The sequence below is a fragment of the Morone saxatilis genome, unplaced genomic scaffold (genome assembly GCF_004916995.1).
Source record: "Morone saxatilis isolate NCDOM2014 unplaced genomic scaffold, NCSU_SB_2.0 Contig17, whole genome shotgun sequence".
NCBI classification, from domain to species: Eukaryota; Metazoa; Chordata; class Actinopteri; family Moronidae; genus Morone; species Morone saxatilis.
In genome coordinates this window covers 7,618,125-7,629,958 of record NW_023339729.1, presented here as the reverse complement: position 1 = coordinate 7,629,958, position 11,834 = coordinate 7,618,125, and the positions used below count along the sequence as shown (strand labels likewise).

General features: G+C 43.3%; 1 protein-coding gene and 1 long non-coding RNA gene across 2 annotated transcripts in view; one reads left to right on the top strand and one right to left on the bottom strand.

The window, feature by feature from the left end:
* Window positions 1-2,201, bottom strand: part of zgc:175214 (uncharacterized protein LOC557610 homolog) — a 5,905-nt gene extending 3,704 nt beyond the window's left edge. The window contains exons 1-2 of the mRNA XM_035659608.1: window positions 2,063-2,201; window positions 291-444 (exon numbers count right to left, since the gene is read on the bottom strand). Of these exons, the coding sequence (XP_035515501.1) occupies window positions 291-444; window positions 2,063-2,087 (179 nt within the window). The 5' untranslated portion in view covers window positions 2,088-2,201. The remainder of the gene's footprint in view (window positions 1-290; window positions 445-2,062) is intronic.
* A 580-nt stretch (window positions 2,202-2,781) lies between these two features.
* Window positions 2,782-11,834, top strand: part of LOC118326583 — a 14,251-nt gene continuing 5,198 nt past the window's right edge. The window contains exon 1 of the long non-coding RNA XR_004796646.1: window positions 2,782-2,901. This is a non-coding gene — a long non-coding RNA (uncharacterized LOC118326583). The remainder of the gene's footprint in view (window positions 2,902-11,834) is intronic.

Below are 11,834 nucleotides of genomic sequence, written 5' to 3'. Positions count from 1 at the left end.
GGCCAGTATGGCACCTCTGGAGAGCAACACTCCATACATTTGCATCATGATTGCGGTTATCATCACATATTAAGATCTTATTACCAAGGTAATTTTGATTTAATTTTAACCTGCTGTGGCACACTGTGTTGCGATGCTTGTTCAAACTGCCAAGAAGTCTCTACTGGATCGCCCTCTAGCTGTAATGTCATGTCTCTGTTTTTTTCCCACATTTCTCATGTAACTTCCTCAATTTCTCTCCAGATTTTCAGTCACCCAGTCCATCTTCCTCTTAAACGTCCCCTACCTACCTGAAAAGGTAGCAGCAGAAGATGAGGCTGAGCATGAAGACGAAGAGGCCGATGCCCAGCACAATGACATACACATTGAGTGGGAGGTGATAGATGTCAGACGTCATGCTGCAGTAGTGTTCAGAGCGCTGAGAACCCAAACCACACAGGCATCCTGCCAGAAAGAGTTTGCAGATACAGAATATATACTTAACACGTGTTTAACGGTTACATAGCAGGGTTAAGAGTCCAGATTAACAGTTTAACTAATCTTCTTCCTCTATAATTTCTTAACGTAAATGAGTAACTTTTGAGTCATTTTGTGGGGCTATCATGATAGTTAACCCCAGAACCTTTTTATTTATAGGTCTCTGTATTTTAAGTTTGTTTACAGCCTCAGTCTGTTAAACTGCATTTTCTTCTTTAAAATAGCGTGCTGCTGAAAAAAACATAATCCAGTCTTGCAACTTCATTGTTTACTTTCCCATTATAAACGCCAAAGCTGCCCCAAGATCTACAGTATGCAGTCTAAATTGGTAGGAGAAACTTTAAATGCTGCCATTTGTACAGACAGTGTTTGAAAAGCAGTTCAACTCTCAAGATCTGTGAAAATCCTTTTCCTTTGTCAAAGAAAAAGTTAGCTATGCTTATTATTTTCAAGTAGTAAAAGCTGCATCTAAAATGCACAGTGAAGAGAAAGAGGAATCATGGCAGAGAGGTTGTTGATCATTAACTACGACATGAATCTACGGCACCACCACAGGCTTCTAGTGCCACCAGTATTTGGCTGCCAACAGACACAAAACCTGACCATATGCTTGCTTGACAATGAGTGTGTGACGCTCTGGCTCATCTCCACAGAATCAAGAATTTTACTGACAGTAAAATATTTGGTGAGGAGGAGTTCAGCGTAATAGTTGGTGTTTGTTTGGCTGCAGGTGTGTTGAGGGAGCTGCGACTGGCACTGTGGTGGCAACTGAGGCGCTCACAGGACTGTGCGTTAATTGGCTGTGAACAAGACAAACATGGAGGACAGACAGCACTTCCGCCACACCACCATCTGTTCCACAGACTCTATAGAGGTGACTGGTGGAGTGTGTGTGTGTGTGTGTGTGTGTGTGTGTGTGACAGCACTGGGGGATGGAAGGGTGGGGGTGTCTGTCTGCGTGTATTTGTAAGACAGCAGTGTGTGTGTTGCAGGTGGCAGGGGGTGGGGTATATTAAATAGGATGAACTCTGGGGACTAAAGGGCCATTTGGTAAAACAATAGCAGAGGAAGCCCCACTTCCATAGCCCACATGTGTTCCTATTAATTTGCAGCGGGGATGCTCTTTGCCAGTCCATGTGTCTCTCTTTAGAGTGAATGAATGGGTACAGCTTGCACACTGTGGGGGGTATGGGGTGGATAATTTGCCATGGCTGGGGGTTGGGGGATTTACAAGGGAGGTAGTGTAGGGAAGACCTAGGGTAGCATAATGAGAGATGCAATTATGAACCAGGCATGGATGCGCTGCAGAATCAATCAACAGTAAACAAACAAGAATATTGAACAAGGCTAGAATATCTTCAGTTTTAGTTGTCATAGTTGTCAAACAAACATGACCTTGAATGTGGCTTATTGTAAGTGAAGCTTCCACTGTCTCAGTAATTTACCGTTTCACAAGTACATCCATTATGTGGATCCCATAATCTTGCAGCCAGCAACTTAGTACCTGAGTTTATGAGATACAAGTAAATACACGTGCTACTACCTCTTGTGTATTTGGCAGACGGCAGAAAAAAGATCCACTTACCGTTACACCATTGGAATGGTTGCATGAAATTTGACTCCCAGGGCAGCAGCAGTATATTCAGGCCCTTTCAGGAGAAGGCTGGAGCTCCAGACCCTGGATCTGTTTGGAGCCTGGATTCAGTCACCCCGAGCTGGATCGCTCTCTTGTTGGCTTGTGTCAGCTCCTCCAAAAACAACCATCAAGATTTTCAGATTTACTCAGATTCCACAAATCCTCTGGAGGTGCAGTTTTCGTTGGCTCAGCAGTCCGTGCTGCCCAGCATTCCCAAATCTGGATTAACCACTCCCTGTAAAGATTGGGAGATTTGGGACTGGGGTTTGGACCGGGACCGAAGACCTCATGTGCTCCTGGATCCCAGTGAGAATGATGTCATCACAAGAGAGAGAAGAAGAGACAAAGAAATCATGTTGAGAAGACATGATTGTTTTTCAGATGCCTCATACGATGTGTTATTCAGGAGTTGTTATTGTGAGAAGCTGAATCTCGTTCAGTCACAATGTCATAAACAACACAGGCTGCTTGGCAACAGGAAATACTTACATTTCCAACAGAGAAGGCCCTCTTTTGACTTCACTTTGCGTCTGCGGTGTCGTCCCCTCACCAAATTCGATGACAGCCGCCGTTCAAAATGACAGTCCTCGTCCAGTGAAGGTAATTATCTGGCATTAGTCTGTGCTTTGTCTTCCTCCCAAAGCTGCTTTTTTAACAGAGGATTTTCACAAGTCTCAACCCCCTCTCCTCTCCTCTGTTGTCTCCTCCTCCAGTCCTCTGATCTTGCAGTGGGTACTCCTCCTCAGTATAGAAGGCAAAGATGTGCTTCCCTGTAAAGCCCAAGCAAAGTGAGGACAGCTCCATGCAGTCAACAACAGTCCTCTAGCTTGGTTTGGTATTTTGCTGGTGTGTGTGTGTTTGTGTGTCAGTCAGTAGAGTGTGTTTTCTGTGGGCCGGGGAGGCCTGACCACCCAAACAGAGCTGCGGGACGGGATACACAGGTGGTCCCAAGAATGAACAGCGCTGCCTTGTCAGTCAGCAGAGCACGAAGGACGGGGCCGCACACAGACAGATAGGCATACACACACACACACACACACGCATTGCCATGGTTTAAGATAAGGAAGAAAAGAGAAATAGGGGGATGAGGTCTAAAAAGACAAAAAAGGTAAAAAATGAGAGGAATCTGAGAGGTACAATAAGAACAGAGAGAGAGAGAGATTTCATCTGAGGAGGCAGAAGCAGATGTGGAGGGAATCTGGGTAAATTCCTCGATGTAAAGCTCGGCAAGCGGTGGAAAGAGCTACAGAGAGAAAGAGAGACGAAGGTCAACCTCCTCATTAATCCAGATTAAATGGCGAAGGCCACCAGGGCGGGCGAGAAGAAGCAAAGAAAGGATGAAGTGATATATATGGATAGAGGAAGGGGAACACCTGGGTCCCTCAACCCGACTCAGGGCCACCCAAACAGACAGGAACCTCCGCCCGCTTCCCTTTCTTCTCTCATCATTCTTCTTATTCTTTTCCCCTCTGCCATCTTCAATTTCCCCATTGTTTCCACTTGAATATTCATCTTCCTCTCCCTCTGTCACCTCTGACCTCTCCCCTTCATATCTGTTCATCACCTCCTTATGCACGCTGTTATTTAAATGCTTCTACCATCCTTGCACCTCCTCTTTTCCTCATCAACAGCACTATTTTTAGCTTCTCCAAGGTAATAATAAGGGCAAAGCAGTTATATGAGCAACAATAAATCCATGTGTGGAGTAATCCTTTTACAATATAGTACCCTGTGCAGAAAATGGAAGACTTATGTATGCTAATGGCAGGAAAAACAAGAGTTTAGGTGTGAAAGCACCAGTGAATATGTTCTTTGTCCAATTTTCTGGATGACTAAGTGATAAATGAAGTAGGATAAATTCCTGTAGTGCCATGCTACAAAGGTCTGGATGACTTTTGACCCTGACATGACATGGCCTACTATCCTAGGACTAGTAGCTGTGTATGGGTTGTAGGGCTGCCTTTTGTCTGTCTCATATGGGAGTATTTATGCTCCTTCGGGGAGGTGAGGGTCTGACAGTTTCAATGTGTTTGAAGGAGAAGCAGAAGGGTCGGAGTTTTGGTTGGACATTAATTTAAGCAAATTTTACCACCAGATTTAAAATGTAGAATAACTGATATTATTGTAAAAACATTGTATAAAAGTGAACGTCGGGAAAGTTCTGACGTATTGCGGTTAATGGCATGAGAGTATGCGTTTGTGTGTGTCCGGCCAAGCAGCTGGGGGATTAGGGGGTCCACGGGCCTCAGTGACCCATAGGGAGTTCCTCATTCCTGGGTCACACAGCTGGCTTCAGCCTGGTTGGAATATGGAGGGAAGTGAATGTGTTTAGTCTGTTTGCGTTTCTGCGGGCCTTTGCTTAACCACGATGTCCAGCAATATTTGAATTTTGCATTAATTAGGATTTAATTTAGCGGCTCCAAGTAAAACATTTCCAGCATGCGACTAAGAGAGCGAGCCAGAAGAAGAGTGCATGGTTGCGTTTGTATATTCGGAGTGTCAGAACGAGATCTCTTGTTTACTTGTGAACTTACGTAACTTTGTCGGTAAGTGTGCTGCGTTCCATATGAGTATGGGAAAGAAAGAGGGAGGGTGAGCAGGAGAAAGAAATACAAACACAACGGCTAAATAAAGGTAAAACAGAAGTTACAGTTCTCCCTAATTATTAACAGACATGTAAAAGATCAAGTAGTGTTCTGGTTTACCCGTCTTCCACCAAAAACATAAGTGAGCTACAGTTTCCCGAGGACAGGGTGGAAATTTCCTCCAGAGCTGTTGCTTTTGACTTACAAAAAACATGCCAAACATGGCAGATTCCTGCAGGAATAAAACTGTTGGTAATGACAATTAAAGGAGCTCCGCCAGCACGGCTAATCTATCTTGAAAAGCGCTTATGACAACAAGACACATGCAGACAGTAGGTGTGTTTTCATTCAGCTGTCAAGTGAGTTTAAAGCACACTTCTGAAATGTCAGGAATAAAAAACACATATGCAAATGAGATGTTTCCATGAGGGACGTTGAAACAAATAAATAGGTTTGAATTAATGTCACAGCAAGAAAATGAAAAGACTGTCAAGACTGAATTAGTACTTGGTATGTTGTTATTTTTCTCTCTGTTATTATTTAAAGTACTAGTGATATTGTAATACAGCTATCATTGATAAAGCTGCTATTTGCTGCAATGTAGACACAGACATGGGAGTGACAGTAGGTATGACATTACCAGGAAAAGGTAATTTACAGATAACGTTTCACGGAGCGCAAAGCCAGTTTTGATCTGTTTTGCAATGACATGGAACCATTTGTCTACATCAAATGCATTTCCATCCCTATTTATCATTTCTTTACATACTTTTTTTATCTGAGCAAATATATAAACCTTTTAGGATACAGTGGAAATGTTATTGAATGTTTCTGTTTCCATTTTCTCCTTAAATTTGATCTATTCATAGATTCAAGAAAATGGAGACAGTGAAAAGAAAGGGAAAGATAGAGGGAACAGAAAAAAAGACCCTGTGTTGAAAAAGATGAGCCATGTTGAGCAGGAGACAGGCAGAGAGACAGATGCAGACACCCGTCTGTCCTTCTGAGGTCTATATAGAGCAGCAGCGCAGGGTGTGATGTGAACCACAGGGACCAACTAGAGTGGAAAGCTGTAATGACACGCCGTGTAATACATCTGACTCACACTTCGAGAACATCAGCACCATATACCACACTCCCAACCACCCTCTGAGAGTGTGTGTCTGTGTGTGTGTGTGGTGAGAGCAAATGACAGACTGAATATTACATCCATATTTATATGCATGTGAATGTGAGTTGGGAGTATATATGATTACATACTTACCGGAGAAAGGAAAATGTGTGTGTGTGTGCGTGACCATCTGGGACTGTGAGTGTGTGTGCTGCCATTTAGCCAGAACCTTCCGCCTTATGACAGTGAAGAATTTGTGTGTATGGTGGTAGCATGGGGAATTGGGGGAGGTGGGGGTTACCCTGCACCTGCCCCTAGGAAACGGAAGGAGGAAATTAGTAACCCCCCCTCCCAACTCCCAGTCCCTTATTAGACCCCCGCACTCACTATCCTGGTCCAGCAAATACCTCCAGTCCTAAACAGCTGGAAAACAACCATGTGTCTCTGTCAGACGTGCTCAAAAACACTACAAAATATGATTATATTTGGGAGAAGACTGTGGGGTAAGCTCTGATATTTGCCATTCACATTTTACATTCAAACCTTTAAAACTAAGCTATATAATTATGGTTTATTAATTATTTTGCTTGAATTTTCCAAATATTTTAAGTAAAACTGATATTATGTAAAGAACTACAGTCACATCCAACCCGAAATCACGGCCAAGAGTCTCCTACATGGTGGCCCGCTGTGCCAGTGTCAAGTTTTGCCTCGCCTACATGTGGCAGTTTTCAACACGTTCTAATTCCGTTGGCAAGTTAGCAATAATAAATATGCAACGTCGGGTTACACTTTCAAAATAAAGCTTGCTGAAGTCGCAGTTTGGTTAGGTTTAGGCAACAAAATTACTTGGTTTGGTTTAGGAAAAGATATAAAAGAAACTTAAATTAACTTACATATGTTGCTTAAAATAATAAATAACATATGTGACTAGTGGTCTCCTGGGTGAAAGTCCGGTTTTTGTTTGACCCAACCTGTCTAGCGAGGCATGGCTTGAGCTGCCCCATCTCACAGACCAGGAAAGTGACCAAAAGTAATACTTCAACAGTCTATATTGTAGCATAAGGCTCTTTAAAATCACTTATTTTATTATATATAAATATATTTATATATACATATACATATATATTACAGAAAAGAACAAGAACTATAAATACGATGGATTCAAGGAAATCGATGCCTGAAAATCTGCAGTGTAGAGTTGGTTGAGTTAAGATTCAGGAGATAATTAGATGATCATACAAAGAAATGTTATTTAAAGTTTTTGTTTTTTTTAAACTTTTCTTTATTAATTTTTTGTGCTGTAAGTAAACTCTTAAATGTGGGGAGAAATAAACAAGCACCAATTGGAGCTTTGGAGGCAGCTAACTGCATTCTACTCTATACATTATTTTTTGCATACTGCTACTCACCTGATCTACCTTCTGTTTAAAGTTTAAGGATGTTTGTATGTATGTTTGTCGTATTTTGTTCACATACATAAATAATTAGTGCAAATGTTAGACATTTAGCTGCACTCACCAAAATTACATTTGCAAATTTAATATATTAATGCCCTGATTGCAAAGATGAAGAGAACATACAGATGCATATGTAAGCACATCTGCCAGTTATGCGCTCACCTGTTAGTCAACTCGCGAGGAACAGACATGCATTGCATGCAAAATACATTAATTGCTTGGCAAAAAACAGCTGCTCCACCTCACTGCCAAACACTCCCACGCACACAGTCATATGCATGCACACACTTTTCTGGGTAGAATGTTTAATGTGTCGTAATTTGCTTAGGTATCAGTTGTTGCAGAAAGATTTGCTCGAAAAGCACGCATTTACTGTATTCAATCTGCAGTTTAAGGCAGTGAAACCACTGTCCATGCCTTCTAGATGATAAGTTGCCAAAACACGTCCTCTGGTCGGAGGAGAGTGTGGCCATCAATTACTGTAAAAATTGTTTATTTAAAAGATGTAATACAGTACATTTAGCGAGTTGACATATTCATTAGTGTATGATGCATTCTCCAGATTCTCTAAATTCATCCTTGTCCAAACCCTGCACACACACATGCATACACACACAAAGTCAGAGCGCTAATGGTGCTGTGCTAGCTGAGTGCTACAGACACAGAGCAGACCTGGCTGGCTCCGCGGCAGAGGAAACCATTAGCCACTCTGGCCCTGGCCGCCGAGGCAGCTCTGCTAATCAAACCAGGCTATGACAACAACAGTGGTGGAAATTGGCTCTCACCTACACGCACGTGCCTCATCTAAATGGGCTCGTGGTTACACTCTCTGCTACTATATACTGAGCAATGACAAGGAGTGTGTACAGTGTCAGTGGCAGGTAGCAGCGGGTCCGTGGGAGCTTTGAGTTAGAAATGAGAAGGTGAGGAGAGATGGGAGGCACCAGGGAAAATATGTAAACTAAGAATAGGTACTCTCTCATGGAGCTCATCGGGACGTTTAATGACTCATTCATCATTTTACTAATGTCGTGCTTCAGACGACTACCAACAACCATTTATTATACGATATTCTATTTCATTTCATTCCGTGCACTACATTTAACTGCTGCTCTTATCAACAGTGAAATACGATGAGGAAGAGTACAAAAAAATTACATTCCTGAGCCACCAAAAGTAAATGCAGCCATTGCTAAGGAGGTCAAAGGTCAGAATCACTTCTTGGACAGTACTCCAAGAGGGAGGGTAATCATGTAATAGAGACGTGCTGGGGAAAAGCAGTAAAGTAGCAGTTAATGACAGAAACAGATGGCACTTCTTTTCCATTAAATGTAGAAACCTTTAGGCTGACCACAACTCATATTCATTTCTCTGACTCTCTGCAGTTCAAACCTGGTTCACTGTATGCCTATTCTACTCTACACTATTCTATCCTGTGCAAAGCAGGGAACATTTGAATTCATGGTGACTCCTGTGACTCCTCCACAGAGCTGCCCGTCCGTCTGTATTTGCGGACCGAATGTCATGCAGACTTGTACATGACAGTCTTTGTATTTCTCACTGAGCTCATGGGGAGCGCAGAGGCCTCAAAGTATATATCTTTTGTTTTATTTATAAAGCCATGATTTCATTTTCCCATACACAGACCTGAGAGGTTGTGGGAGAGAGGGATGGAGAGGAAGGGGAAGAGACAGGGAGCGAGGCGAGATACAAAGAGACGTAAGAGGGATATAAATAGAAGCGACACGAAAATGCAGACAAAGGGGATTGATGGAATCAGGGAAAAATGCAGAAAACAGAAAAAGGGAAGTTATTGTAAACAGGTAGAGCCACTGGTGCCTCAGCTGTGCATGTGACAGAGCTGGCTAAAGCCCTTTCATTTCCTACTGCTGATTCCATTACATTTTCTGTCTGAGCACAAACACCGTTAGCTGGACAAACATTGCTGCCGCTGCACCCCGACGGGGCCCTTTCCTTCATAAAGGGCCCGCAAATAAGAGAAGGGTCAGGGCGCCTCCCGGGAAATCAAACAAAATAATCCGCACATTGCTTCAGATGCTCTTGTGTTGCTTATTTGACAATAACAGAGGGAGTGGAGGGGGGTCACATCACCTTTTAAACCAATCACGTGGAGTCTTGGAAAGACATCAGCAGCTGTTATTGGCCAAATGTAGGAAAAGTAAAGGACGTACCCCGAGCTCTCCAGGACCCGAGAAATTAAATGAGTTACGGAGACAATAACTCGAACTGAGTTGGGTGAGTTTAAAGTGAGTCATTCGACAGCTGGACAGCAGCGGGTGGGGAGATCGTTGATCACTTATGAGACTGTGAGAAGCAGGATTGGGTTTTAATAAAGATGTGCAGAGAAAATATGATTTCTCCGCTGACCTTGAAAAAGCTATCCGAATTCATCGAGAGCTTCAAACTACGGACCTTCAGAGTATTACTCAGCTAAAATAATAACCGCTGCAAAAAATACAACCGTCCAACCGAGTGAAATGTTGGGAGCTCATTTCCAGTTGACAAAATCAGACAGTGAAGCGGAAATTAATGAGTAAATATCAGCATTTTGAAAGGGTTTTTTGTTTTTGATATTCCTCTCGTCTTTCCTTATTTATTCATTCTGTTCTAATCAACAGATTGCTTTCACTCAAAGGGTGGCTGAGTCATTTATTCTTTTCTATTCTGTGTTGCTAGGTGTGTCCAGTCTGGACGTTGCTCATTAGGGCCTGAGCTGACACAGCCGGGGGTGAAAAGGTTCATGTGCCCGAGACATGGTGGAGAAAACCAAGTGGCTGTAAGTCTGTGGAAGTGCGTGTGAGTGTGTGCACTTTTCAGGAAGGTCAGATGAAAAGTCCTTAAGGGACACTTTCCCACATACCAGAGGATACTCATCATGCTGAGGACAATCAAGATGCTGCCCCCTGTATTTTAAGGAGGGGCAGAGAGCGTTTAGTGTGAGCGCTGAGCATTCAGTCACTCCTCAAACGATGACCCTGAGAGGCCCCTTAGAATGACTGACCACAAACACAAACGCCAAATCGTTAGGAGTCCAGAACTTTGCACCTGATCCAAACCAGCTTATAGAACAAACCCGCAGTACATAAAGTAGTGGCTCTCTGAGGCTGTAGAGTGGAGCTAAATGCTAATGTCAGCATGCTAACATACTCACGGAAATATTGTTAACATGCTAATATTTAGTAGGTATAATTTTTTATCATCTTCATAATGTCAGTTTGGCATATTAGCAAGCTAACATTTACTAATTAGCACAAAACACAAAGAACAGTTGATAGTTTACTCAACTATTTTCAGAGCAACTGATCAATGACACACTCTCCATCTTCAGTCAAAAAACATGACACACCATGTGATCACAGCTGATCCGCTTGGATCCACTGAGACTGAATAGATAAATAAACCTGTGAAGAGCTTCACTCCTCGCACAAACACATTGTGTCATTCTCAGTGGGTCATCTCCATTGTCCAGATGTGACAGGGGCTTCTTGTGGCCGGTATGGGACCCTGGTTGGAGCCCTGTACTCTCTGACTCACTAACCATCGGCTGCACATTAATCAGCCAATTATCAGCCCTGGCCAGCAAAGTTGCTGCGCCAACCTGGCCCCCTAATCCAATCACCTTGGGGGAGTGGGTCAGGGGGTGCTCTGATTGGATAACCCGGGGCTGGGTCGCCGCGCCCATGACCTGCTGCTTTGAATTGGTAATGATGTTAATATTCTCCATATGGCCATGTGTGCGCGTGCATTTGTGTGTGTCCCCAAGCGCAGAGCCTATCCGCAGGCTGAGCTGCACCCAGCGTTAATGGCCAATGGAGAGGGAGGTAAGAGCCAAAGTAGCACTATCACCCTCCCTGGGGCAAACCTCTTGACGCTGCCACTTCCAGCCCTCTTTCCAAATCCTCTTTCCCCAGACTTCTCTTGTTGGCTGCCGTGCAGTAGCCCTTAGCAATAAGTCCCAGGCTGAGGTCCACTTTTTTTCTCTCAGCCCTGCTACTCTGGCATCTGCTCTCTCAGGTCCAAATAAACTCTTGATTTGAGAGGTGGGAATAGCCAGACAGACCTCAAGTATAATGAACCACAATGCGGGAAGCAGGATTGTGATTAGAACTGTTTTCCGACACAATGAAGTGAACTGGGTGACAGGGCAAACTCTGATTTTTGTTCTGTTTTTGTTTGACCGTGGGAAAAGTGGAAAACTGTATTTCTTTAAGCTACAAAAAATCCAAATCACTTATGCATATGGGAGGAAAAAAAAGATGGAACTCCACATTAACACCTCCAGGACTCTGTAAAAACACAAATTGAATACACCATACTTGTGTGCTTTCATTAGGAGAGCTATAATGTGCATGGACATATTGACAGTCAGCAAAACAACACTGAAGGTGAAATATTTAAATGTCTTCCTGAGCGCCTTGATTCTGCCTCGATTTCATCCCCATCTCCCTGACTCTTACCTCTCCTCCGCTCTCTCTCCATATGCTCCCATCTGTGAGGTGCTTTGCTACATCTCCTGTTCTATCCACGCACACACACACACACAC